At 44.1% G+C, this 27,504-nt stretch overlaps 1 protein-coding gene across 1 annotated transcript in view; it reads right to left on the bottom strand.

Annotated features, from left to right (window-relative positions):
• Dnah6 (dynein axonemal heavy chain 6) overlaps window positions 1-27,504 on the bottom strand; it is a 194,201-nt gene that overhangs the window by 63,836 nt on the left and 102,861 nt on the right. The window contains exons 40-54 of the mRNA XM_057768879.1: window positions 27,334-27,465; window positions 26,000-26,171; window positions 23,646-23,792; window positions 22,593-22,666; window positions 19,991-20,145; window positions 15,001-15,232; window positions 13,402-13,554; window positions 11,175-11,315; window positions 9,137-9,379; window positions 7,388-7,555; window positions 6,061-6,296; window positions 3,953-4,214; window positions 2,776-2,899; window positions 1,670-1,866; window positions 541-744 (exon numbers count right to left, since the gene is read on the bottom strand). Of these exons, the coding sequence (XP_057624862.1) occupies window positions 541-744; window positions 1,670-1,866; window positions 2,776-2,899; window positions 3,953-4,214; window positions 6,061-6,296; window positions 7,388-7,555; window positions 9,137-9,379; window positions 11,175-11,315; window positions 13,402-13,554; window positions 15,001-15,232; window positions 19,991-20,145; window positions 22,593-22,666; window positions 23,646-23,792; window positions 26,000-26,171; window positions 27,334-27,465 (2,640 nt within the window). The remainder of the gene's footprint in view (window positions 1-540; window positions 745-1,669; window positions 1,867-2,775; window positions 2,900-3,952; window positions 4,215-6,060; window positions 6,297-7,387; window positions 7,556-9,136; window positions 9,380-11,174; window positions 11,316-13,401; window positions 13,555-15,000; window positions 15,233-19,990; window positions 20,146-22,592; window positions 22,667-23,645; window positions 23,793-25,999; window positions 26,172-27,333; window positions 27,466-27,504) is intronic.

The following is a 27,504-nucleotide window of genomic DNA, read 5'->3' as shown; positions in this document are numbered from 1 at the left end:
CCAATGTTTGAGAGTCCTCTTTTTGTCCAAGTTTAAAACAAAGGAAGAGAAGAGCAGCCTACGAAAGCCAGGTGCCTGTCACTTAGGTGCTGAGACTTTCGCTGGCGCCTCCCGTGCTGGTCCTTGCTTGAGTATTTAGGAAACCAGACAGCAGGGCTCTGTAAATTGAAGGCAGGCTTGCCCCCAATTCCATGTACTCTGACTTCAAACTGATTTCTAAGACTTTTTAGGATAAAAGGATTCACGATCACGAATTTCTGTCAATTTATATGCTCCCTAATAGAAGACAGAAAACTAACGGCCAGTCTTCTAAATAAAACTCGTCAAAATGAAGAGAGAGCTTCCAGGCAAGCCCCTTCTGACTTTTCACAAGACCGAACACTTCTGTACGGCCAGGGACTCTGCGCAGAAGGACTTCTCAGCTCCCCTGGTTTAAGTCTCCATGGCCATTCAATTCTGTCAAATTCCTCTCTTCCATGTTAGCACAGATAGATAAATATTCAGCAGAGGGCCCCTCGGTCACGAGCGTTTGCTACACACCTGATCTTGGGGATCAATCATCAAAGGCCACCTTCTCCCCTGAGTAACCAAAATGCCATTTTCTGTGGAAATCAAGTCTCTGGGCAGCCCGTCTGTGTTCCACTGCCGGATTTCGTAGGGATCTCCAAGAATGTTAATGAGACTGAAGGAGGGGTCAATCGGGATGTCCAGGACCAGGCAGGACTCAATCCAGCACTCTATAAGCTGTATAAATAAGGAGGAACATTCAACACACGGTGGAGAGCAGCAAGAAGCCAGTGCCTGGGAGAGCTATGGCCTACTGATATCCATAGGGGACATGGAACAAAGAAGTGGCCTGAAACCCAGGAATCTCGCACCAGAACAGTGTCGTTAGCTGTAACACAGGCATGCTAGCGTCTGTGTGGACTCCAGTCTTCTCATGTGAAGAAGACTGTGGTTCTCGTGATGGCTGGGAGTACCCCTGCATGATACAGAACTGTCTTTCCCTGCTCCCCAGCAAAGGACTGTTCACACTGAACCAGGGAACCCCTGAGCACTTTCCGAGTCTGGGTGGCTCTTAGACCAGGTTCCACTGCTCAGGAAGAAAGTTATTTCATAAAAAATGGCTATGCAATTCTTCTTGAAAGGAATTTTCTCTGGAAAATTAGACATGTAGGCAGAATATCTGTGTTCTGATAAATTATGTATGTGTGTGTGTACACATGCATATAAAGACAAAATCCCCAGAAAATGCAGATTCATCCAGTGCCTTGTTCCTTTTCATCTTCTCTTTGTGCTTGTCCTGCCTCTTCAAGAGTCCACATCTATGCTGACTTTAGATGCCACTTGTGATATAAAGGCAGGGACCGCAGGGTAATTGTGTTGAGTGATGGATAGCTTTATAATGTAGGAGGAGGAAAGGGAGAAATATGTTATTGGACGCCTAGGTGTAGATGGCCCATTACCAGACAACAGGAGAGGTAAAGGCCTGTGTCTGTGTGTGTGTGTGCACGCGCGTGTATGTGCATATGTGTGTGCGTGTGTGTGAACATAATAAACATTTCTGCTCTGATGAACTGCCGTAGTGGAGAGCTTCCATATAAACCGAGGAAAACGGGTTCCCCGTGCCCCACCCAGTTCCCCCAGCTTCTTACGACTCTACACTTACCAACTGCCTGTACTGGGCTGTGAAAGCCCCATAATAAGCCACGCAGGCCGCTGCTATAAACACATTGCCAACGATGTTCGCTATCTCCTCCTGGAATTTCTCAATGCTTTCTTCCCACCGGACCTGCTCGTCTCCTAAGGCAGCCGTCAGCTTTCCTGCACGTACCAGGCGTGCTTTGGTCAGGGCCATGTTCTTTGCTGGATAGTTTTGGGAACATTGGGTCATATTAGTCAATATTTTCCAAATTATTTTTTAATTTTTATTTCTTTGTTTTTTGAGAGAGGGTTTATCTGTTGCTTTGGGGCCTATCCTGGAACTAGTTCTGTAGACCAGGCTGGCCTCGAACTCACAGAGCTCTGCCTGTCTCTTTAATCTTTGGGATTAAAGGCATGCGCCACCACTGCCTGACTTATTTTCAAAATTATTAAGAGTTGATTGATTTGCTTTGGTTTCCAAAGGAGCTAGTGATGTCAGCTCATCTCCACAAAAGCTCACACCAGTTCCTCCTGTGTGTACATCTCAGAGCCAAGTCTAGTCTCCTCCATACTGGGAACTTCCTGTGTGCTCCTTACTCTGGCTGAGGACAATGCTCTCTGCGGTCTGCGGTATTTATTGTTTACACCAAAGTCATGTGTTCTTTAGAGTTCTAACATAAATGCTCTCCCAAGCCTTTTTGTATGTAAGATGGGGAATTTATACAGCATTTGCATCCTTCTCATCTGATACTAGAAAGCTCATCCTACAGGTTCGATTACAGCTGAGATCTGGGAGCTGGAAAGATAGTTCAGCAGAAAGAGTGCTTACTGCTCCTGCAAAGGACCTGAGTGTGGGTCCCAACACCCATGTCAGATGGCTCACAGCTCTGGCTTCGGGGCATTTGATCCTCTTCTGCAGGCACTGAACTCATGTGCTCTCTCTCTCTCTCTCTCTCTCTCTCTCTCTCTCTCTCTCTCTCTCACACACACACACACACACACACACACACACACACATACAATTGTAAATAAAATAAGGCCTTTTGAAAGCTATGATCTGACTCTCTGAAAACTCTTTCTCCTCTTGAAAACCAGGCCTTTCCTGTCTGAAGTAAATCCCAAGTCTCTTACCCAGACTTTCCTTCTCATTCACGCCTTTGTCGTACTCGTCTTGCAAAGTCTTTATTTGTTCTTCCACTTGTTTCAGCAATGCTTGCTTCTCTTTCAGAGTAGCCATTGTAATGTCAAGTTCGGCCTAACAAAAACAAGCAAGAAAATGGGTCCCCCAAAGATTGATTTGCCTATATATAAAACTGATTTAAAGTATGATTTATGTTCCTTTTTACATATCCCCAGAGACTTCCACCTTGCACAGCTTGGGCTAGGGATGTAGCATGGTGGGTAGGATACTTGTGGAGCATATATGCCTTTTGTTTCTAATAACCGAATGAGTCTCATCAGGGTTGCTTACAGGACCCTGGGCACCATGCCAGTGGGCAAGTGCTTCTCCCTCCCCGAGCAGTGGGGAACGACTGTTTCTGTACACGCTGTGAGCTAGACTGGGGCTTCTTCTTTCTCCTCCTCCCCCACCCCTACTTCTTGGCTCTCTTTTTTCAGGGTGCTGAGGACTCAACTCAGAACTTTGGGTGCAGAAGATGACATTCTCACCGAGTCACGCCCGCACCCTCTAAGACAGGTCTTTCCTCAGATAGAGAACAGTTTGAGGCATGATACTTGGGTGACACTAAAGGACAGTGTCCATTATAAAGTGATGCTGGACCCTTGCCATGCTTGTTGGTGCATGCATTGTTTATATGTTGGCTCGTTCTGCATGGTAACCACAGCGCTGGAGTGGTATTTACTATCTGGACGTGCCTAGAAAGGTTTTGCTCAGCCCTGCTTGATACCCGTATCTTCGGTAACCTGCTCCACCTGAAGGCCTTTGTTCCTTTTGGGAAGAATGAGGGCCTTATGTCTTATTGTGCGTTCAGTGGTTCTCACACCTGAGATGACCCCGCCAGATGTGGGAATGCAGACCACCAATACAAAAGATGTCAGAAACTCCACCAGCTTCACAGATATCTTCCCTCCCCCTGATATGAGGGAATCTACTCAAGATGCTTTCTTCTTATTTTACAAAGGCTCACTTCAAAGAAGACTTCTGGGGAAGAAATCTGCCTGCTGTTATTAAAAGTGAGTTACTTTCAGGACTGTGCTCACTACCACACTGCATACAAGAGGGTCACAGTGGCCGCCACAGAGAGCGTGAGTGATGCTGGTCATGACCTTCTCTTCTATGATACCGTACCTGGGCAGCTCTGAGTTTCTGTCTCTTTGGTTCGACTTCCTTGACCACCCGAGAGTACAGATCCATGGCTCTCACCCACATGCACATGGATTTACAGGCTTTGGACACCTTTTCCACCTTCTCGGGCACGAAGTCAGGATTGTTGATGTACCTTTGAAGCTTTGCCAGTATCTGAGGTTTTATGTTTTCCTTATCGTATTCTAAAAGCCTCCTCAGGAAGTTAGAGTCACCAAGAAGTTGCTTTGCTGTTGGCCAGTCGGGCCTGAAAGAGACCATGGTGAGCTAATGGCATTGCCATCAAGCAATGGGAAAACACCAAGAAGAACTCCTGTGAGAACATGATAACATGACCCCAGGAGGTGGGGAGTTTTAGTCTAGGAATGGGAATTTTGCTAATGGCACAATTAATTCATGGAGAGAAAGGCAACTGGATGATTAAATCTCTATGACTTCGATTCAGTAGAGAATGAAACATAAAACAAGAGTTTTAGAAATGTAAGACATTAGAGAAAGAGTAATTAAAAAAGATTTATATATTTTTAGTGATGTGTGCATTGCATGCGGGAATATGTATGTGTGAGTGTAGTGACTGTGAAGGCAGAGACATGGCATCCCCTGGAATTGTTGTCGGTTGTTTTGTATTTTTCACTCTTTGGCTCTTTTGGGGGGCCTGCCACCCAGCTCCCAAATAAATTACACAGAGGCTTAATGCTATTTATAAATGCCTGGCCTTAGCTTGACTTCTTTCTTGCCAGCTTTTCTTAAATTATCCCATCTATCTTTGGCCTCAGGGCTTTTATCTTTTTCTATCTCTGTATAGCTTTTTCTTTCCTGCTTCGTGTCTAGTTGTGTAGTTAGGTGGCTGGCCCCTGATGTCCTTCTCCTCCTCTCTCATTCCCTCATCTTTTTCTTTCCTGGATCTTCTATTTATCTTCTCTGCCTGTCAGCCCCGCCCATTTCTCTCTCCTCCCTTGCTATTGGCCGTTCAGCTCTTTATTAGCCCATCAGGCAGGCACAGTGACACAGTTTCATAGAGTTCAACAAATGCAGCATAAACAAAAGTAACACACCTTAAAATAACATTCCCCAACAGGAACTGGAGTTCCAGGTGGGTGTGAACCAGCTGATGAGAACTGGTGTTGGGAACTGAACTCAGGTCCTCTGAAAGAGCAGCAGTTGCTTTTAACTGCTGAGCCATCTCTCCAGTCCTGAAGTTACGGTTTTCATTTTAAAGACACCATAGTACTTACATTTTATCTCCTTTGCCTCAACTTTGACCTTTAAACTGTCTTGCTAGGGTGTCCTTAAAAATACCTTCTAACTAGGCTGTGCATCTCTTGGTCAAACAAACATGTCCTTTCGAACTTTTGCCACATTGATACTCTCTCTCTCTCTTCTCTCTCTCTCTCTCAACAGGGTTTTCTGTGTATCCCTGACTGTAGACCAGGCTTCACACTGATATTTCTAAAAAATTCTGACCAGGTAGAAAAGATGTCCAGTGGTTCTTAGGTCCCCTTTGCCCATGTTTACCTGTGCTTTGCATAGGGCCCTGGTCTGACCATGGTGCCAGCATAAGGGCCTGTGGAAACATCTGGTGGTAGTGGGGTGTCCAGACTCTTCAGTTTTACATAGACAGGTGTATATATACATATATATTTTCATATATTCGTATGAAATTTTAAAAAGGGCATTTTTGAAGAAAATTTGAAAACTAAATGTCATCCAGACTTGGCATAACATATACATGACCTTTCATGAAGAAATCACAGGCTGTCTGTTCAGCTCCCTCCCATTCCAGGAAAACCATGGGTCTCTAAGCTTTTTCCAAGGCCTCATACCCAAATGAGCATCTTCTTCTAAAAAAAACCTGCTCATGGCTTTGCCCCCCAACTTCCTGCATCCTATAGACAATGTTTTATTTCTCCTACTCTCTATCATAAAATAGACATTGAATAAAATGTTTGCTGAATAAGTTTGTTGAATGACTATCTCAAACCAAAGAGGTAGAACGGTTAGAGAATACAATGAATATACATATAGGAAAATATGAAAATGGAGAAAATGCATTAAAGGAACATCTCACCAGATATTCTGAATGACTGACTTACTTGGCATTTAAGAGGATGGAGATGGCTTCCATCACAGTCATGACCAAATCAGGGGGCTTTGTGAAGACTCTGATTTCAGATATATCTGCTTTATCTAAGGAATCCAGCGCTTTATTGGCAGCGTCCAGGGCAGGGAGCGCTTCCTCAAGGTCTCTCTGGGCATCATCTGCTATCGCTTGAGTCTCTTCAGCTTTCACTTTCGCTATTGCTTCATCTTCTTGCACAACATTTCGGACCTAACCACAGAATCGAGATTGCTTAAGAGGTCTCGTTAAGAATGAGCATCCTTAAACAAAGGAAATCTGAAATCTGAAATGTATAGAGCACCAAAAATCATCAATTCAATATTCAAAATATCAAGCAGAGAATTCCACACTTGACCTCATGTGACAGCAACAGTTGAGTTCAGGCAGCTAAAACGATTGTACCAAGTCACTACGATATGATGTTTATAACGTGAAGACAAGTCAAATGGACTTATACTTAGATTTGAGTCTCTTATTGTATATTTTCTATTTATGCTGATATTCCAAAAACTAGAAAAACCCAAAAGGTTTCTTGTGCTAAGCATTTCCAATAAGAGACACCTGACTTGTGTTTGAAGAGCCAGGATAATGATCTGTATTTGTCCTTTGCGCTGGACCAATGGTGAGACGGAGATATGTTTCATCCATCTTGAATCTTATGATAACATTAATTGGCAGAGGCAGAGGAACTGTTTTATAATTTCAGATATTGCTTCTCTCATGACTCTTTCAGTTCTAGTCACTGAGGGTACCAATTCGGTAGTAAAGAACCATTCTAATTTGGACAAGTGAAATATATTTACAATTTAAAACATTACTGAATTTCTAGAAAAATAATATTACTGATTCTGGTATCTATTTTAATGACACATATAATAAAATGATCTGATCACTTATTGTGGATCAATCTTGATTGCCAACTTGACAGAATTTACAATCACCATGGAAACACAACTCTGGGCACATCTCTAGGGTTGTTTCTAAAAAGGTTCCACTGAGTAGGGAAGATGAGGCTGGGGTCTTAGACAAAATAAAAACGAGAAAGCAGACTGAACATCAGTGCCCACCTATGTCTGCTTTCTAATTGTGGATACACTGTGACCAACTGTCCCACACTCCTGAAGCCATGGTGGACTGTACTCCCTCAAACTGTTAGCTCAACAAACCCTACTACACTTAAGTTGCTTCCTGTCAGATAGTTGGTCACAGCAATGAGAAAAACGATACACTTTTCCTATGCAGCTGTTGAGATGGCAGTTGAAGCATTTTTGCCCCTATGACCATTCCCATAATACCAATACCTGATCAGCATTTTCTTGATCCACCACCAGCTTTTCCATCAGGGCTTCAACGTCTTGTGATTTCTGTAGTAGCACAGGTTCTAAAGCCGAAAGGTCTAGTTTCATTTTATCCACTAATATGTTTGTTTCTAATAGCTTGCTGAGACCATTCTTCACACGATCTCGTGCCTAAATGACAAAGATTTCACAATAGTGTTACAAGCTGTAGGTTGCTGTCAATTCATTATTTATACATTAAATTTTATACTACAGAATCACCACACTATTGTGTAACACTTCAAGTTGTGAACCCATGACAAGTAGAGAAACCTACAGTTCCTAGGCAGCACAATGCTAGGAACTGGCTGCACGGTGACCGTGTGCTTGGATCCAACCCTCTACCTACAGCAGTGGGATGTCTCTGAACCATTCGGCTCACTGACGGAAGGGAGCAAAATTTCTGATTTTTCTTCTTCATGGTAGCATGTTGAATGTCAGAGATAAGTTCAAACAGGAACCCCTGGAGGCCTTTATTCTGGGAGCTTGTTCTCTTAGAGTGGGTCAAGAGCATCGAGTGCCTAGGGAGACAAAGTCTTGAGAACTGGACTCTGATCACTGCATCTGAGCCCTATTCCCAGGGGTGAGAACCCTTATCTGGGATCACGGATGTGGCACATGGTACAGGAGACTCTCTGGAAGAAAGAGGAGGCACTGGCTTGAAGGTGCATTGCAAAGATCATTGGGAACGGATAGAAGTCAAGGTGACTGTTGGGCTGGTTACCAGTCATGCATTCTGCAAGGCTAGGGCCCCTGAAAAGGGTTTTAAATACCTAAGTAGCAAAGGTGTCCACTTGCTGAGTCTAAAATGTTTGACTTTTGGACCATGCTATTGGCTGCATGTGGAGGAGGATGAGAGCCACTATTTCTGGGCACCTTACATGTCAGGCCCTAGTTTAAGTCCCTCGTGAACATTGTGCCTTACGTATTTCTTTTTTTTTTCCTTTTGCAGTGTTATTTAAATTTCACAGCAATCCAAGTAGGAGCTGCAAGTATTTATAAGTTTGTTTTCTAAGTTAAAAAAAATTCTGTGTTACTTTTTGCTTTAATGAGATCTCATGTAGCCCAGGCTAACCTCAAGCTTGCTATGAGCTGAGGACAGCTTTAGACTTCTCGTCCTCCTGCTCTGTTGTTCATGGGATTATAGGCATGTGTATTGCTCCAAGTTTAGGGTTATCTTCTAAGCAAGTGCACAGGCCTTTCAGAGCAGGCCCAAGATCGTTATGTAAGAGGCAGAGTTCTGTGGCATGGAGAGTGTGTGACAGAAAGTCCTTGGTCTTGGTGTTGACCATCAGCACATGTCAGAGCATTCAAAACTCATCCTATTGCTCATCAGAAAGCTCTCTTCCGTGGTAAACCCTACAGAGGTGGTGCAATCTCTGCTTGACTTCTGTGCTATTGTGTTGTCTTGATTCTATTGAGCTAGCAGCAACTCATATATGTGAAAGAAGGAAGATAAAAAAATATTCAGGAAGGGGGAGGCCCTTGCACCAACACAAGAAGACACTTTCTTTGTGTCATTGCAGGCTGTAAAGAGTATGGTTTGGTTTGAAGATGGTTCTGAAGATAGAGGGGGATGTAACTCAGTGGTAGAGCAATTGCTTAACATTTGGAGGAAAACAGGTACATAGATGTTTTAGTCACTCCCCCCCCCCCAAAGATTTAGCTTTAAGACAGAAGACAAACTGTTTTCATGGACATGACTGGACGTACTGAAACTAGCTGTTTCCTTTTCTCAGTGAGCATGGTCAGGTAGAGGTTGATGAGCTCCAGGTAGGAGGTGGGTGTGGTGTAGTAGCGCCTGCGCAGCTCACTATAGTAGCGGTCCGCCATCTGGGAGACACTCAGGTGCACGTTCACACACATGAGGGAAAGCTTCTCTTTTAGATCGTCACTTCCAGTGTCGACAGCTGAGAAAAAGGTCTTTGATACAGACAGAAGTGCTTCTCTGGGCCACTGTAAATAAAGAGGGCATTAGAAAAAAATCCTGTCGGTTATTTTTACAACACGTCACTCAACAATTAAGAAACTGCATTTCTCTGGGACTTCTTGTCTAGTCCTTCCGTTCACCTAGTCTACTCCTGCTCCTGCCGTTGGGGCTTCATGGTCCAAAACTTATTACCAGGGACTCAAGTCTGCATTTGCTGGCCAGTTTGCCCCCAGGATGGCGTCAAGAACATAGAAGATGCTGATGAACATTGACTGGTAGATGAAGGAATGGCTGGTTATCTTTGGAATCCCAGGCATGGAATGATCCAGTTATAAGGCCTTTCGTCTTTGCTGTGATACACAGTTGTGGGGTTGGGTCTGTCAAGGCAATTGCTGCCCTGCATAGATGCACAGACCTCAACTCCTTCCCACCTCTCTCGTATCAAGCTCCCCGACCCTTAGTCAAATGTGGCCCTTAGTTGCTCTGTGCTGCTGTTGGGCAGCTGAGTACGTTTGGAGAGGAACTCCCATTTTCCCTCATGTCCCCTGATGGTCGTTTATTTTTTGAGCCAGGGTTTTTCACTCTGCCGCCCAGGCTGGTCTCGAAGGAAACACAATCCTATTTTTACCCTCCCTAGCACTGGGATGACGGGCACCGTACTTGGTTTGCTTCGCTTTCAGTTCCTGACAACTAGCCCCAGTGAGGTGCAGACAGGCCTGTGCCTTTCCTAACGCATTGGCTTTGTAGTCTTGGGCTTTGGGCACCATTTCCTAGACTTACGCTGTCCTTTGTGGTACTTTCAGTTGATTATTTTGCTTCCCACATGAATGAAAAGACCAGAAGCAAATAACACGTCAGAGAGCTCTTACTCTGCCGCCACCCCAATATCTCCCCACCTGCGCTAGTGCCTCTCACCCGCCCCTTACCACCCACAGCTTCTTCAGTGACAACCACACCCTGTGCCTCATTGCCCTTCAATGAGGGTTAGGGTTGTATCAGCCTCTTATTGGATAACAAAATTTAAAGCTGGCATTCAAAAGCACTTCTTTCTGGGTCAGCAAGTTGGATCAGCAGGTGAAGGTGGCTGTTGCCCAGCCTGCCAACTTGAGCTTGACCCCTGGACCCACATGGCGGAAGGAGAGAGATGACTCCCGCTAGATGGCATCTGGCCTCCATATTGTATGCATTCTGCCCCCTAAATAAATAATGTAATAAGAAATTTAAAGATAGGTTCTTCTTAGCCTCTTTTTACCCTTCTAGTCCTTACTCAAGTCTTTCTGACTCCTTTGGGGAAATGCCTTGAGACTGTTCCTTCTACTACTGTCTCTGCTACCCCCTTTTGTTGAGATTTATTTATTTTTATTTTCTGTGTGTTGGTCTTTTGCCTGCAGGTACATCTGTGCGCTACACTGTGCAGTGTCCTTAGAGGTCAGAAGAGGTAGTTAGATCTTCTGGAACTAAACAATCTTTACCAGCTGTGCTGGGTGCTGGGAAGCGGATCTGGGTCATCTGGAAGAACAATTGATGCTCTTAACTGCTGAGCCGCCTCTCCCACTCTGCCTCTTCTCTTCTCAGTTCTCTCCCTGACCATGCCCTGAAATGGCTCTTGTTGGGACCATGATGACTTCAGTGTCAGTGGCCTCTTCTTCCCTTACAAACTGTGTTTTCTCTTTCTTTATGACCATCACCATACTCTTATGACTGAGTGACTTCCTAGCAGCGTTTAGACCAAACACGAGTGTCCTAAGCTGTGCTCAGACAGCGTCGTAGCCCAAACAGGCAAATCTGTCTTCTCAGAGAGGTGTCCTGGGTGTCACCAACCTGGACAAACCAGTCGATGGTGCAGCAGTTCACCAGGGATGGGAACATCCGGCACCGGGACCTGAAGGCTTCGCCAACTGGGCTCATGCAGAGAACAATGTGCAGCTTCTGCCGCACTCGGCTGATGAAATACTGAAACACCTGGTGGCAAAGATCAGTTTTCAGTTTAAAATAAGGAAGGGACAGCAAGGGAAACAACTGAGGATATTATCATCAAATACGATTAGCTTAGATAAATGAATTGCCAATATCTTTACTCAGTGTGGTTGACAAAATCTAGACTCACCCGGAGGATGCCTGTGAGGGGTTATCCCGCTCATGTTACTTGATGTGGGAAGACCCAGTTAATTCTGAGTGGGAGCTTTTTCTAGGCAGGGGATCCTGAACTTTATAAAGCAGAGAAAGGAGCTGGCCTCTAACAGACACATTTATTACTCTGCTTTCCAATGTGGATGTGATGTGTCTGCTTGTTTCAAGTTCTTGGTACCATGACTTCCCTGCCATGATGGGCTGTACCCCTGATGGGCTGTACCCCTGAACTATTAGCTGGAATAAACTCATCTTGCACTTAGGTTTGTTAGGTGTTTTTAAAAAATCATAGCCGCAAGAAAGTGGTGAAGACACCCATGCAGTCTGGAAATATTAAAATGGCAGCTTGAGGCAGATCTGGTGATGGTACAATCCTGTAACCACAGCTACATGGGAGGCTGAGGCAGGAGGATTGCAAGTTCAAGGCCAGCCTGAACTACAGAGTAAGTCCAAAGTCACACTGGGAAATTTAGTGAGACTTTGTCTCAAATAATAAAGATAGAGCGTTGGAGTCCAGTGACAGATGACTTATCTATTGTGCGAAACCCTGGGTTAATGCCTGGAATCCCAAAGAAAGAAAAGACATCTTGCAGCTGCCATTGCAAGCTGAGCGCTGTACATGACTTCAAAGAGACCTCTTGAACAAAGCAGGGGGAGAGTCGTAGGTTTTGCTTTGTTTAGGACAAAGAGCAGCGAGGAGTGAGGGGCAGTCCTGACATTTCCTTTTGCAGCTGCAGACTGAAAGAAGTGGTATGGCTCTGGAGAGATTATTTTTGAATATTCCTCCTTATTTGGGGAGCTTCCTGCCATGGAGGGGGACACACTGATTTATGGCTGGCACCTGATAACAGGGACACAGTGACTGGCTGTCAGCTTCCTGCTTTAACAGGAAAGGTATAGTGGAGGCCTAGGTTCCCATGGCTGTTAACTCCACAATGTATGTGATGGTTAGTTTTAACCATCTTGACACAACCTAGAATAACCTGGAAAAGAGCCTCATTGAGGAATTATCCATATCAGGCTGGGCTGTGGGCATGATCACGGACCTAGGAAGACTCAGCCCACTGTGAGAGGCACCATGCTATGGACTGGGCAATGAATTGTGTGGGAGGGAACAGCGGACACAAACAGGCAGCAGGGTTGTTCTTGTTTTCTGTCTGCTCTTGACTGTGATGTAAGATGACCTGCTTGCTTCAAGTACCTGCCTGAACTTTTCTGCTATCGGGGACTGCGATCTGGAATCACAAGCCAAACAAGTCCTTTTCTCCCCCAAACTGCTTCTGTCATATTATTTCCAGAGAACAGGAACAGAACGAGGACAGTGTGCATTGTATATTCACTCCCAAGGGTCAGGCTGCTTCTCTTTCTCTGTCCTCCTGAGGTTCCTCCCCTCCCTAATGAATCCCCTCTGGCTTATAGTAGCAGCAATAGACTTGCTGATTGTTCTTATCATCTCTGACCCAGGGCAGTTCTCACGGGGACACAGCCACTATCCAGGCATAATGGCCTCAAAGTGGAAGGAGGGGCAGAGAGAACGGAGGGGCAGGGGTGCTGGAGAAATGAAGGTGGTAGCAGCTATACTGCTTCAGAGATCACATTTCCGTTTTCCTTGTGCAGAACCTTGCTGCCTGGCAAGGCTATTAACAGTGTTAGACTTGCGCCTGCAGCCTCCCTCAGGCTAGACACTGCGGTGCACCTAACAAGTATGCGGCTGACTATGGCTATAATTTCTGTGGGGGAGGGTTTCTGATTTGTTCTAATTTATGTTTCCATGGACACACTGAAAATAAAATACATAGAATTACAAGGAAAACCATATAAAAAATAAAAATCTACCCATGGACTCTTATAGTTGAACTCTGGCTGCTGAGCTTAGGTAATCTGCTTAGAAAGTCCTAGAACTACTCTGGAGTGGTACCTCATCTCTGTTCCCCTCGGAAATTCCAACTTCCTTTGCTTTTGGTCGGGTGGCTGCTAAAACCTGCTCCAGCTCATCCTTTTCAAATAAATTGGGCACTTCACCCGAATTTAGAATATTATTTATGTCTTCAAGGAACTCTTCTACGACGATCTGTTGGGAGAGCAGAGTGGACATGGTAAGTCCATCGAACTAGAGTTATTAAAGGAAAGTATCAAATATTCATTCCAAAACATACAGGTCCCAGTTCCACCTTTAAGAGATGCTTAAACTGTAGCTAGCATCCTAAATCCTAGCACAGTGATTCTATTGAGTTTCCATCTTTCTCTCTCATTTGGCCCCCTGAAGAGCATTTGCACCTGTTCTGGCTTCCCAGCTCCTGTACCACGAGGGGCATTGGAAGTACAATGCCAGGTTGCATTCAAGGCAGGAACTCAAAGCAGCTAGCATCCATAGCCTAAAGCGGAGAGGAATAAGCATACCTTTGTTGTTTGTTTGCTCATGCTCAGCAGGCTTCTTGACTCTCCTACTTTTGGGACCCCCTGCCCAGGGCAAGGTACTGCCCATAGTGGGCTGGGTCTTCCCACATCAGTTACCAATCAAGACAGTCCCTCACAGACATGCTCACAGGCCAATCTGACCTAGAGAATTCCTCAACTGAATCTCTTTCTTAGGTGATTCTAAATTGTGCCAATTTGACAGTTAAAATTAGCTAGCACAATATCCTACCAATCAAAGTCATATACAAGTACCTTATATTCTGCTCTGTTCAGTTATGATTTTACTGTAAATATTAAACCACACCTCTGTATAGTATTCATTAACCACAAATATGGGAGCACAACACACCATGGAGACAACATTCTTTGTATTTCCATGGGCATTTAAACTAAACAAAATTTAGTTTATGAGTACATTTTTAGGCCTCGCTTTGCTCCTCAGCTGGGAGTAAATTATTTTCATGGATCAAAATCCCAGGAGTGAGATTAGCATGTAAAGTGAATTAATATCAACCATTTCTCATTTAGGCTAAATATGACTTTAATAATGTTTAAATTTTGTTAATTTGAGTTTTGTAAGTACTTCCTTTTGGAGAATGTAATCGGCGTACTTTTGCTCTTTAAGCAAGAGCAAAGTTAGCCACACTGATTTCTCTTAGGGAGGACTACCACAAAACAGCATTTTCTGGACACGACGTGGCTTTGTGTCCATCACTCACAACAGCTGTGGCTATCTTCGCAAGCCTGCATGCTCTCAGACCCGTCAGTGTTCAGGCATGGATGGGAAGGGCGCTCAAAGCCTTGTGTCTTGCTAAGAGCCCACTGATCTCTGATGACTGGGGAGACTGGGTGAGTCGGTTTTCTCCCGAGAGGACAGCCACTAGTAGGCTGTCCATGCTTCAGTAGATGGCTGTACACCCATGCACTCACAGGTGGAACTAATGGACTTAGTGGGTTTTAAAAGAAAAAAAAAAGGCATGAAGTTGGGCGGGGCGACAATTCTCTATACTTTACCCATCCTCGAAACACAGTGGATTGTAACAACCCCAAGTATTCACAGGGGGTTGTAAGCCTATGTGCTCACTGTCTGAGTACGTACCTGGGTATCTGTGAAAAGGAAAACCATATTTTTGTCTTCCACACCAGCCATTTTGTACAACTTCCTCAGGTCTTCATGGAAACTGTCATAATTATACCCTCGGCTAAGTTCAATCTGCAGACACTTGTAACCACATATGTGAGCTGCGAGTCTTGTGAGGGACTGCTTTCCTGTGCCTCCTACCCCGACCAGCAGGGCGTTGCCTCTTTCCTGGCGGATCATCCGTGCAATCCTGCAGGAAGCAAAGCAGAGGAAGACTGAGTTCAGGTTCACAGACATGGCTTCTGTGATACAGCTCATAGATAGGCAAAACCCAAGTCTCTACCTAGAAGGACAAGCATGCACAAAAATCACGGGATCTAGAAAAAGACCCTGTGGTTCTGAAGGGTTCTGAAGACTGTCAACAGGATCAGTCACTGTAGAGATCAACAACATTTTAGAAAGTTGCTGTTGTTTGAATAAGAATGGCTGCCATGGGCTCATATATTTGAATGTTGGTATCCAGTTGGTGAGACTGTTACGGAAAAATTAGGAGGTGTGGCCTTGTTGGAGGAGGTGTGTCATTGGACTCAGGATTTGTGGTTTCAAAGTTCCCTGTCATCTGCAATTATCACCACCCCCTCGTGTCTGTAGATCAGAAACAACCTCTCAGCCATGGTTCTAGCGCCAGGCCTGCCTGCTCCCATTCCCCCTGCCATGATGGTCATGGATTCTAACCCACACTAAACACTTTTCTAAGTTTCCTCGCTCGTGGTGTCTCTTCACAGCAGTCCAACAGTAATCAACACACTTGTTGATTCACTTCAGTGAAGATTTAAGACAGCGCAGTGTTCATGCTACTAGACCGGACCACCAGGAAGGAGAACACAGCCTGAGTTCAGGATAAAAATGGAGAGATATGGATACATGTGTCCACTAGATTGAGAGGGAGGTTAGCAGAAGCTGAATATTTCACATAGGACATCATGGGAAATGCAGCAGGTGAGGCAGAAGAATGCTCAAAGAATGTTCAGAATGAGTGTGTGCATGTGTGTGTGTGTGTGTGTGTGTGAGAGAGAGAGAGAGAGAGAGAGAGAGAGAGAGAGAGAGAGAGAGAACGAACTATGGAAAGGATGAGGAAGAACACAGAAGCAAAGGAGGATAAACCAAGGACAGAAAATAGAATTTTAGAGGCCACATGACAGCAGTTACAGAAGAAGGGACAAGAAAGACTGGACTTGTTGTCTGTGGGCTAAAGAGATAGCTCACTGGTTTAAGGGCAATTCCTGCCAAGCCTGAAGACCTGGGTTCAGTTCCCAGGGCCCACAAGGTAGAATTGACTTTTGTAAGTGGTGCTCTGGCTCTCTCTCTCTCTCTCTCTCTCTCTCTCTCTCTCTCTCTCTCTCTCTCTCTCTCTCTCTTTCTCTCTCACATACACACACACACACACACACACACACACACTGCACCTCCCCACATGTAGACACATACACACATACACACCATACCACACACACCACACACACACACGTACACACATACACACATACACACTACACCACACCACACCACACACACACACACACATAAATATTTAAGGGCTGGAATCACAATCTGTAATACCACTTCTATCTCTGAGATCTATATTTTTGACACAACTTAATTTTGTGAGCATCTAAAGCAGGAATAATAGATTTCCCCATGAATCTACATGGGTTGGCCACACAATCCTCAGGGTGTCATTTTATGAGGCAATAGGAGAGACTGAGGGAGGGGAAAGTGTCACATTGTGACTCAGAGACAATCTGCAAACCTATGCTAGGTGAGTCTGAAGATATACAGAAGAAAGAAGAAAAAGGTGGCAGGCAGGATGTGTAAGAGTAAGTACTGCCCATGTAGTTCAAGTCTGAATACTGATGATCACATGACCACCCCAGGGTGTGATGCTATCAACAAATTCTTAAAAGCAAAAATGATGGAGGAGGGTCATCTTTCTATCTGTTGCTTTCATTGGTTAATTAATAAAGAAACTGCTTGGCCTCTGATAGGGTAGAATTTAGATAGGCGGAGTAAAGGGAACAGAATGTTAGGAGAAAGAAGCCGAGTCAGGCAGTCGCCATGATTCGCCCACCGGACATAGCACAGGTTAAGATCTCCCTGGTAAGCCACCAGCTCATGGTGCTACACAGATTATTAGAAATGGGTTAACCTAGATATGAGAGCTAGCCAGTAAGAGGCTAGAGCTAATGGGCCAAGCAGTGTTTAAAAGAATACAGTTTCCGTGTAATTATTTCGGGTAAAGCTAAAGCTAGCCAGGTGGCGGGAAGCAGCCCCGCTGCTCCTATTACAACACAAAATAGAAAATGTAAAAATAATTTCTTTCAAAAAATTATTGTCAGTGTTTTAAGTGGGGAGTATCTATGGGAATAAAAATTGCTCAGCTCCAGTCTGTGGCTACGCTGGCTAAAGGGTGGGCAGGAACCAAGCAGTGTCTTGACCACCCGTGATAATGGTCACGTCATAATGCACACTGTGGCAAACATGGCTTCTTGAACTCAAGTTGAAGAGAAGAGTGCAGGATACATGAAGGACTTTATTTGCTCTTATTTATGTGAAAAAATTCTTGGGATTTAATTGTCCGTCTGCCTAAACTGTGGTTGATAGGAGTGTAAACCCTCAGAGCTGTTAAATTTTTGTTGTAGTTGTAGGTCAAGGGAGATCCCACTCACACTAATAGTTTCAGGCTCATTTTTGCAAAAATATGTCACCAAATATGGGTACCACTTTTAAACAACAGTATCAGAGATATATGGAGCTAAGTATCCTGAAGGTTGGAAATTCTCTTCTAATGAGCAACACAAAAGATCCAGGACGAGTTTCCAGAGGAGACGGATTTGAGACTAATCTTGAAATAATAGCCTAGAGTAGCCTCAAATCTGTAACAATCTTGCCTCATTTTCCCAATTGCTGGAATTACAAGCACTGTGCTCCTGGCATAATCCTGGATAACAGTGCCCAGTGTGGATAAGGCAAAGAGAAGCGTGGTGGTGGGGGGGTGCTTTTAAAACACTTACGGAGCTTTTATGAAAACCTAGGCCTGTTCTGGTTTGCCAGACCTGCAGTGGAATCAAAGGCAAAGGTTTGAATATCATTCCCAAACTGTCATTAGAAAGAGATTTAGGAAACCATACCTAGTTTTTCCATGACATGTTTCAAGAGTTGGACTATGCAATATCATTTCTGGTCCAATTTGTCCTTTCAACAACAGCTCTCTCTCTCTCTCTCTCTCTCTCTCTCTCTCTCTCTCTCTCTCTCTCTCTCTCTCTCGCTCTCTCTCTCTCTCTCTCTCTCTCTCTCTCTCTCTGGTTTTTCGAGACAGGGTTTCTCTGTATAGTTTTGGTGTCTGTCCTGCTTTCCTGGACCTAGCTCTTGTAGACCTGGCTGGCCTTGAACTCACAGAGATCCACCTGCCTCTGCCTCCCGAGTGCTGGAATTAACGGTGTGAGCCACCACCTTCTGGCTCTGTTCTCCTCTTATGAGCCTGGGTGTGCCCGTGTGGCTGGTTTGACTTAAAGAATAGGTATAGTAGAATAGGTATGACTCCCAAAGCCAAGTTATAGAACTATCTGCCTTTTCTTCTGCTCTTGTTGTTGGAGCCAGAGCCATCATTTAGACATCCCAATGCTGCCACAGAGGGGCATGTGGGGGATAACATTTGAGGACAGATGTTCCAGGCACCCCAGGTACTGTTTGAAGAAACTACAAGAGATACCCCGAGAGGCCTGGAGCCATAAGAGACAATGGTGAAAAACAGTCAATGGGAGTAAGCACGTCTACAAAGTCAAATGAGACATTCTCTGAGCATTATTTAACTTGAGGGCTCTGTGACGATTAAATATGATGCCATGTACCATGGTTTTCCATGCTCATCATTCCTACTCCGTAGGATGGACCTGACATCAGAAGTCACAGAAAGCAAATGCTGGTTCACATGGAAAGGTCATTTTAACACTTAGAATTCTCTAAAAGGACACGAACTACTCTATAAAATGTATGTATCCCAAGGGCTGAGGATGCTCAGGCTCTATGCCCAAATGTGAGGAATGTCCCTCCAAGAGAGCTGTAAGTGGATAGGACTCACTTCCCAGTAGGTGGATCTATCATCAGGGTTCAATGCTAAAATCTTGACCTTTCTCTGTAGGCACACATACAATTAGCCTAATGTATCTTTTAAACTTTAGATACTATTTATAAGAAGACAAGAATAAAAACACATAAAACTGATTAAATATTTTGCCATAGTAAGGACTAGAGAAATGGCTTAGTGGTTAAGAGCACTTGCTCCTTTTGCACAGGATTCAGGTTTACAGGTGTAAAGCACTCTCAGAGTGGTTTACAACCATCTGCGAATCCAGTTCCAGGAATCCAATGCCCTCTTTTCACCACCAAGGGTATCACACACATGGTACACATACATACATGGAGACAACACACCCATACACATAAATAAATCTAACACCTCCTTAGCAATAATAACCTGTGGGATTCCACAGAAAACTCATGTGGTATGCATATAAGGCATATCAAAATATATTTTGGGGCTAAAGAGATGGCTCAGTAATTAAGAGCATGTACTGCTTGCTCTTCCAGAGGACCTGGGTTTCGTTTCCAGCACCCACACCAGGCAGTTCACAACTGTAGCTCCAATCCCAAGGATCCAACATCCTTTTCTGGACACCTGAGGCACCCCCCCCCACACACACAAACACACACATGCATGCATGCACTCACACGCATGCATGCATGCATGCACACAACCACACACACAAATAAATAAAAATATTTGAAAAACATTATAAAAATCTTGTTTGAAAAACATAATACAATATCTTTTAGTCTACTTTGAGTATTTCTTCAGGACTTTAACTCATCTGCTAAAGCATCTAAAGTCCTATCCTTTAATTAAAAACCAAATCAGGTCAATGTATAACTGGGGGCTTGCAGCCTGTACCTTGACACGTGCTCTATGGCGTCCTGGAAGAACACCAGCTTGACTTCCTTAGGGTTTGTGAGGTTATAGTCATCAAGATAGTCCTGCAGGACATTCCCAATTTTCTCCATGTCAGTCAGATCATCGTAGATGCGGTCAGACTTCTCTGCTCCAAACTGGAAGGCATTTTAGGGGGACACACCAAGCTGGATTAACTGCTTTACATAGGCATATGTCACACACAATCTGGAAAATTCATTTTCACTTCACCCTTTCACGTGGTAGGTTGTAGTGCCAAGGATTTTTGCAATAAGGACTTTGGAATCATCTTAATTTTCTTTGTGCAATCCAATGCTTTGGTTCACACTTTACTCTTGGTTGTTGACATTCAAAAAAGGAACTGAGAATATGTGTGGCAGATTGCTATCTCTATGAATGATCATTCCTGGACTATATGTAGTTTTGGTGTTGCTGTTTGTTTTTTGACTATAGTGGTCACCTAGAACTACATAATGTTGAGAATAAAAATCAGGTGTAAATAAAAAGGAATCAAGTTCTTTGGACCAACTGAGGATGCTTTTTTTGTGCTGTAGCAGTTTCTGGGAAGCACATAATAAAATATATCTGGGCAAAAGTTAAGAGAGTTCTGCTCACACCAGGGGCTCACAAACGTTAGGCAAATAGTCTACAACTTTGTTAAGCCTTCAACTCAGGTCTGGTTCATCTATTTTACTTTGATCTCTCTCTCTCTCTCTCTCTCTCTCTCTCTCTCTCCCTCTCTCCCTCTCTCCCTCTCTCCCTCCCTCTCTGTCTCTGTCTCTCTCTCTCTCTGTGTGTGTGTGTGTGTGTGTGTGTGTGTGTGTGTGTGAGAGAGAGAGAGAGAGAGAGAGAGAGAGAGAGAGAGAGAGAGAGAGAGAGAGAGAGAGAGCATGAGTGCATATTCTATTGTGGGGGTCAGAGGACAACCGTGGATAGTATCTGTCACTAGAAAACTTCCATTTTTTTTTTGTCTTATTTGCTTGGAACTTTGCAAAACAGGCCAGGCTAGTTGGCCTGTGGTTTCCAGGGATCCCCGTCTCTTCCTCTCATCTCGCTATTGCTAGGATTGTAAATGTACGCTGTTGCGCCTGGATTTTTACACGGAAGTCTGGGGATCCAAACTCGTGTCTTCGTGCAGGCACTTTACGGACTCAGCCATCTCCCCAGGCCTGTCTTTATTCTTTCATTTGATAACGTTATCACTAAAAAGCAAGGCAAATATAATTTGTGAAACTAAACTCTTGAGTTTTATTTATTTTTACTTACTTGGTTGTGTTAAGCTAGTCTTTCTTTCCTTTTAACAATGTTGGTAATTTCAAATATGCATACAATATATTCAGATAAAGTCCATCTTCCTCTCAACTCCTCTAAAATGTCTCTCTACATCCCCCTCCTAATTCATGTTGTCTTATGTTTTTAAAAGAATTAATTTATTGGTTGAGTTTTATAATCCCGAGTCCAGTCAGTACCATCTGTGTGTGCATGGGTGTAGGCCTGCCCACTGGAGCATGGGCAACTAGTCTATTTGGGCCACATCCCTGAAGAAAATGGATTCCCCCTGCTCCAGCAGCTACCAATTTCTGATAGCACCTTAGCTAGGGGTGTGGGCACCCATGGGGAATATTGACTCCTTTTACATAGGCATCTATGGCTGCCGGACCTTAAGTTTTAATGATAACTTTAAATAGGTATATTTCACACAAATTATCCTTACCCCCTGTCAGGTGGTAATACCCATTTGGAGGGTAGCCTTGCATACAGCTTATAGAAAAACCAGTTTATTTATTATCAAATTATTAGTTTTGATTGGCTGCTATGTACCTTGTTCCATGTGTGAGGCTGAGACTTAGGTGAACAAAAAAAAGGGGGGGGGGGCTTGGCCTTGAGACATCAAGAATGTGTTCCCAAGTAAGAGTCAGTTTTGTGGAAGCAGATGGTAGTTTGCTATGTAGGTGACATGGAGTTGCGTAGAGATGGGGATTCGTTCTAGGAAGGTTTAGAGGGTAAAATTAGGACCATGTGCTAACATTTTAGAAGGATGGAAGAGAAGCATACGTGATATAAAAAGTAGTTAAATAGAAGAATACCAGTTAGAGTATGTTGAAATGAAGAGGGTTAGTGAGGAGTGCTGGAAGCCTTTGATCAGGGGTTTGATCAGGGGTTGCACAGCCACATAGACTATGGGATCCTGGGCCTGCGTAAGGGCAAGGGACCACTTTGCCTCCTTTTAATAGTGGTTTGAGCTATCACCAAAATCAATGTAATGTTTGCTGCAAAAGGGCAGAGAGTAAAGGTTGTTGGTGTTGCAGGTCTCCCGTCTTTGCCTCCACGGCTGTACTCAGCTATCACTGGACAAGGATGGCTGTATAGATGCACACAAAAGAGTGAGTGCAGCTGTATTTAGCTAGACAGTGTTTATAAAAACAAGGTAGCAGGCAGATTCGGCTCATGGGCCTGGAGCTTGTCCACACTCGGTTTTGATATTTAATCTTCACAAATGCAAAATCCTTGTGCACGTGAACTGGACTTGGAAAACAGCAAATGCTCTCATACCTTTGAGCTGAGCTAGGCAGCAGCTACTCACCTTAATGAAATCACCAAAGATGATAGGCCTGCTTAGAAAATATTCCAGGTCAATCGCTATTCCAAAGTGCTTGTCTGTTAAAACACAAAAGCAACTTCACTATGGGAATCAGCTTGAATGTAGCATTTTAATAAGATTGGTAGAATAATATCTGCAGTCGATAGGAAAACTGAGAGAGAGCTATGCCAACAGCATGCTATTTTAGTTGGTTGGAAAATTCCCCAGATTTAAGATTATTTAACAAGTATTTAAAAACTTTTAAATAGCGAATATTGAAGACTTATTGAAGGATCATTTTAGAATTACAGTCATTTCTTTTTATTTTAATCTTTTTAAAAAATTAAAGAATTTGTTTTTGAGACAGAGTCTCATATTATAGCCAAGGCTGCCTTCAAACTCTTGGCGCTCGTCTTGCTGGAGCCTCCTGGGTGCTTAGATTATGGAAATGAGATATCACACCCAGATACAAATGTTTTTTAGTTATTCCATAAAATAATGGGCTTCATTATACTACTTTGATAATACAGGTTATTGTTTTTGTTTGTATTGTCCCTAACTAATCCTATCTGTGTTCATGACACATATGTGTGACTCATGTATCACATGGATATGCTTAGAGAGACATAGTTACATCTAGAGTCCCCATGATAGAAGACGTGCTATTTATCTTTCTGTTCACCCACGACCCTCTCTCGTTCCCACCCACATCATTCCAGACTGCTTTCTCCCTACGCTTCTCCCTTCTGCTGAAGCACTCATCAATATTCTCTGTCTATTCTTTGTATGAGAGGAAACATTTTATCTTGGCTTCTTATTAGACAATATTCTATTTCTCCACTTTCCTGCCTCTACTTCTAATTCCATAGCTGAGTAAGACTACCAAAGCTTTCTTTCTTCTAGTAACTAATTTTCATAATATTTAAATATAATTGAGTTATCAAAAGCTTTACTTATGAATGACTAAGGCTCAAACTCCTTTCATTTTCCTTATAGAAACCAAATAACTTTTCTGTTTTTTTTTAAATAAAAGAACAGATAAATAAAGATATTTACTGGCCATTTCTGTCAAAATGACATGGAAGTAGTGCTTGTCTTCATTATTGATCAATCGATCATGGAACACTCGTTGACATTCATGGCAAAACAGTCTAAATATCTGAATTTCTTCTCTTATTGTTCCTGGATCACATTGGAGAATACCTGTGCATTTTTTAAGAAAAGAAAACCAAAAAGGAAAAATTTGCATTTATGTAACTGCTTATAACAGTTGAATAAAGTAGGAGACACTTAAATCCAGCTGGGGATGGAAAAAAAGTGGTGAGATTTGGGAGATATTTTGAAGGGGACATTGTTCAAGGCTCATGACTAGAGAAGAAAATGATAGTCCCCTCTAGGGCAGGGATACCCGTGGCCAGTGGTGGAGGGATGAAGCAAGAATCTACTCTTTTTGTGTGTGAGAGACAGGGTTTCCCTATGCAGCTCTGGTTGTCTTAGAACACACTTCATAGACCAGACTGGCCTAGAGCACACAGAGATCTGCCTACCTCTGCCTAACAAGGGCTGGAATTAAAGGTGTGCATCAACACCTCTGGTTAAGAATCTACTTTCCATCTGCCAAGTTTAAGAAGTTCAGCTGGGCATGTGAGTGAGGCCACCGGGAAGAGTGTTGCAGGTGGGAGGCACCCACTCTGACAGGAGGCTGAGATCTGTCATAGGCAATCGACTGAGGAGGCTGAGCATAAAGTGGACAGAGAGCCGGGCGGTGGTGGCGCACACCTTTAATACCAGTTCTCAGGAGGCAGAGGCAGGCGGATCTCTGTGAGTTCGAGGCCAGCCTGGTCTATAGTGCAAGTTCCAGGACAGGCTCCAAAGCTACAGAAAAACCCTGTCTTGGGAAAAAAAAAACAAAAGTGGACTGAGGACAGAACCTAGGGACCACAGTTTTAAGGTAGAATAGATGAGCAGCCATCAATGTGGATGGAGCGACATCAGATAGGGACAGACCAGGGAACACAGGAGAGCTTACACCATGGACTGCTGGGAAGGGGGAGGGGCAGTGCCAAACACAGAGCCCTAGCCTATGGGAAGCGAAGCTAACGCCAGGGTGAGGTATAAACTTTGACATGTACTAAGACAGAACTGGAGGCATCAGGAGAGGCCACTAGAAAAGGAGAGGAATAGTGCTCCGGGAGAATTAACTTGATCTCTTACAAGAGGATGCCATAAAAGCAAAGTGGAATTATAAGAAACAAACCCCCGATGAGGCAGGTGGAGATGGAGTGTACAGGGACATGTAGTGATATTTTGTTTGTGTTTTAACAAATAAAGCTTGCCTGGAGATCAGGGTGCAGAGCTAAGCCACTAGAGGCCAGGTGGTGGCCTTTAATTACACCTTTAATCCCAGAATTTAGGAGTCCCAAATTTTCAATCTCAGCACTAGGGAGGTGGAGACAAGAAGGGGTATAGCTGGGCAGAAAGAGGAATATAAGGCGGGAGGAGACAGTGGCTAAGATGCAGTCTGAGGTTTGGTAGAGACTGGTGCAGTCTGAGGAAGCAGTCTGAGGACGCAGTCTGAGGACGCAGTCTGAGGACAGGGTCTCCCCTTTAGTCTGAGCATTGGTAGAGGTAGAAGGTCTCTCTAGTGGCTGGCTGCACTGCTTCTCTGATCTCTCAGCTTTCACCCCAGAATACCTGACTCCATGTTTTTATTAAGAACAGTTAGAATTTGTACTACAGGGACGGTTCACTCAGGGCAGAGAGAAGCAGGTTGTCTGGGAGGTTTGGGAGATGAGGCATCTCTGGTGTGATTGCTTCTGTTGTTCAGCTCTCTCTTTCTCATTTTTGGCTGAGAGTGAGAAGTGGGAGGGGTATTGGAGACTTGAAAAAGTTCTGGAGTTCAGTGTGAAGTAGGGGTGTTAGGGGACATGAATAAGCAATGCTGTGTCCTAAGTGACCTTCCTGCTGCCGTGATAAAATACCCTGACAAAAGCAGTGTAGGAAGAAGGAAGGGTTTGGTTTTTCACACAGTTCCAGGTAATGGTCCATCTCTTCAGGGGAAGTCACGTGAGCAGGATTTTGGGGCAGCTGCGCACAACACATCCACAGTCCGGTAGCAGAGACAGGAAAATGGATAAATATAATTTGTGCTCAGCTTCTTTCCTCCATCTTGCATAGTTTGGATCTCAAACACAGTGCCATCCACAGTGGGCAAGTCTACCCACCTCAGTGAACCATCATGGCAAGAAGGCCCTTTCCTGGGAGATTCTAGATCTCATCACGTGGCCATCTGAGAAGAAGTATCATGTAGGGTGCCTAGCTGAGTCATAGACAGCTGGGTGCCATGGTTCTGAGAGATCTGGTGAAGGCAATGGAAATGCAGAACCAAGGATTAAGGTCCAGTATACTACCTTGCACACACTTGGATAAATCTCTCAGGTTAAAGACGTAATGGGACTTGGCTGGGGTTGGCAGGAGATCGACGCTCATCCTGTTGTAGATCTCAACTGCAGCTTCCACAATGTTTGATGAAGTTTGCTTCACAGCTGGGGGGAAGTCGTTCAGGAAGCCATTCAAGATGGCCTAGAACCAAAAATGTAAGGAGAGTTAGATTAAAAAAAACAAAAACAAAAACAAAAAACAAAAAAACAAATATTTGGCTCTCAAGTCCTCTAGTTCTGATACCTTTTCTAAGTGCAACTAGAATGCTAAATTCCAATACAAAGACATCCGTGTGTCAAGTCCTTGTTCATTTCAGAATATATTCTCAAGAACAAATTCTTTTTTAAAAAAATATTTGTTTTTATTTATTATGTATACAATATTCTGTTTGTGTGTATGTCTGCAGGCCAGAAGAGGGCACCAGACCTCATTACAGATGGTTGTGAGCCACCATGTGATTGCCGGGAATTGAACTCAGGACCTTTGGAAGGGCAGGCAATGCTCTTAACCTCTGAGCCATCTCTCCAGCCCCCAAGAACAAGTTCTTTCTTGTGGTTTGTGGCTGTTTGGGTTGGCTGAGTGGGATTCATAGATGGTATGTGCCTGACCATGGACTTCCCATTTCCTGTCTCTGTGGCTCTGCTCACTCAAGAACTGTCTGTTCCTGGGACTGCTTCCCTCTCTGTCAATTTGAATCCTCCTCCAAGACCAGCCTTGGGTGATTGGCGATAGCATGGCTTCCCTGATTCACGCTTCATCATCAGACTTTTCAGAATCATGGTTCACATTTGGACGTTTCTGAGCACTTATAGATTAAGGCAACTATGTGTTTCCCATTTAAATGATGAGGAATTTGCCCCGTGGGAAGGCTAGAACAGGTGGGAGAAAGATGATTGTTCAGAGTGGTGGTGGGAGAGTCTGAGGCCGGTCTGAGATGTGTTGAACTGGAGCTGCCCAGAATGGCATGTGGTTTAAGGGAAGACCCAGGCTTGGAGGCTATGTCTGAAGTGTAAGCAGAAGTAAGGGCTGGACAGTAGAAGAGATCTGCCTTCTTTAATAATAAATGACATGTTTAATCTGTCTGCATCCCTAAAGGGTCTGCTTGTGTGGCCACAAATATCAAAATCAAGATTCAGACACCCATTACCTGCTCTCTGGGTGTCCATGGTCACGTGCTTCCTCCTTAGGAAAGAGACAGAGGGGTCTCTAGAAACCCAGTTGACCATTTTGACCATGAGATTTAAGGATCTCATGTTACGTGTTTTCTTTTTCCCATCTTGCTTAAGTTAGAGTCCACACTCACCTGGAAAATCTGCTTTAGACTGTGCTCTGAGGGCATCGGGAGGCACATCATGCTGAAGTGTCGGATGAAGCGGGGTGTCACCGGGTTGCGGCCCCCTCCTGGAGGTGCACATGCTGATACGATTGTTACGTCCTGTGTGGAGAAAAAGTCACTTGAGTCAGTCTGCAGAGG

This window comes from Chionomys nivalis, chromosome 1, assembly GCF_950005125.1.
Source record: "Chionomys nivalis chromosome 1, mChiNiv1.1, whole genome shotgun sequence".
In the NCBI taxonomy this organism is placed as follows: Eukaryota; Metazoa; Chordata; class Mammalia; order Rodentia; family Cricetidae; genus Chionomys; species Chionomys nivalis.
Note: the sequence above shows the minus strand (reverse complement) of the source record. Positions and strands in the feature narration are given on the sequence as shown.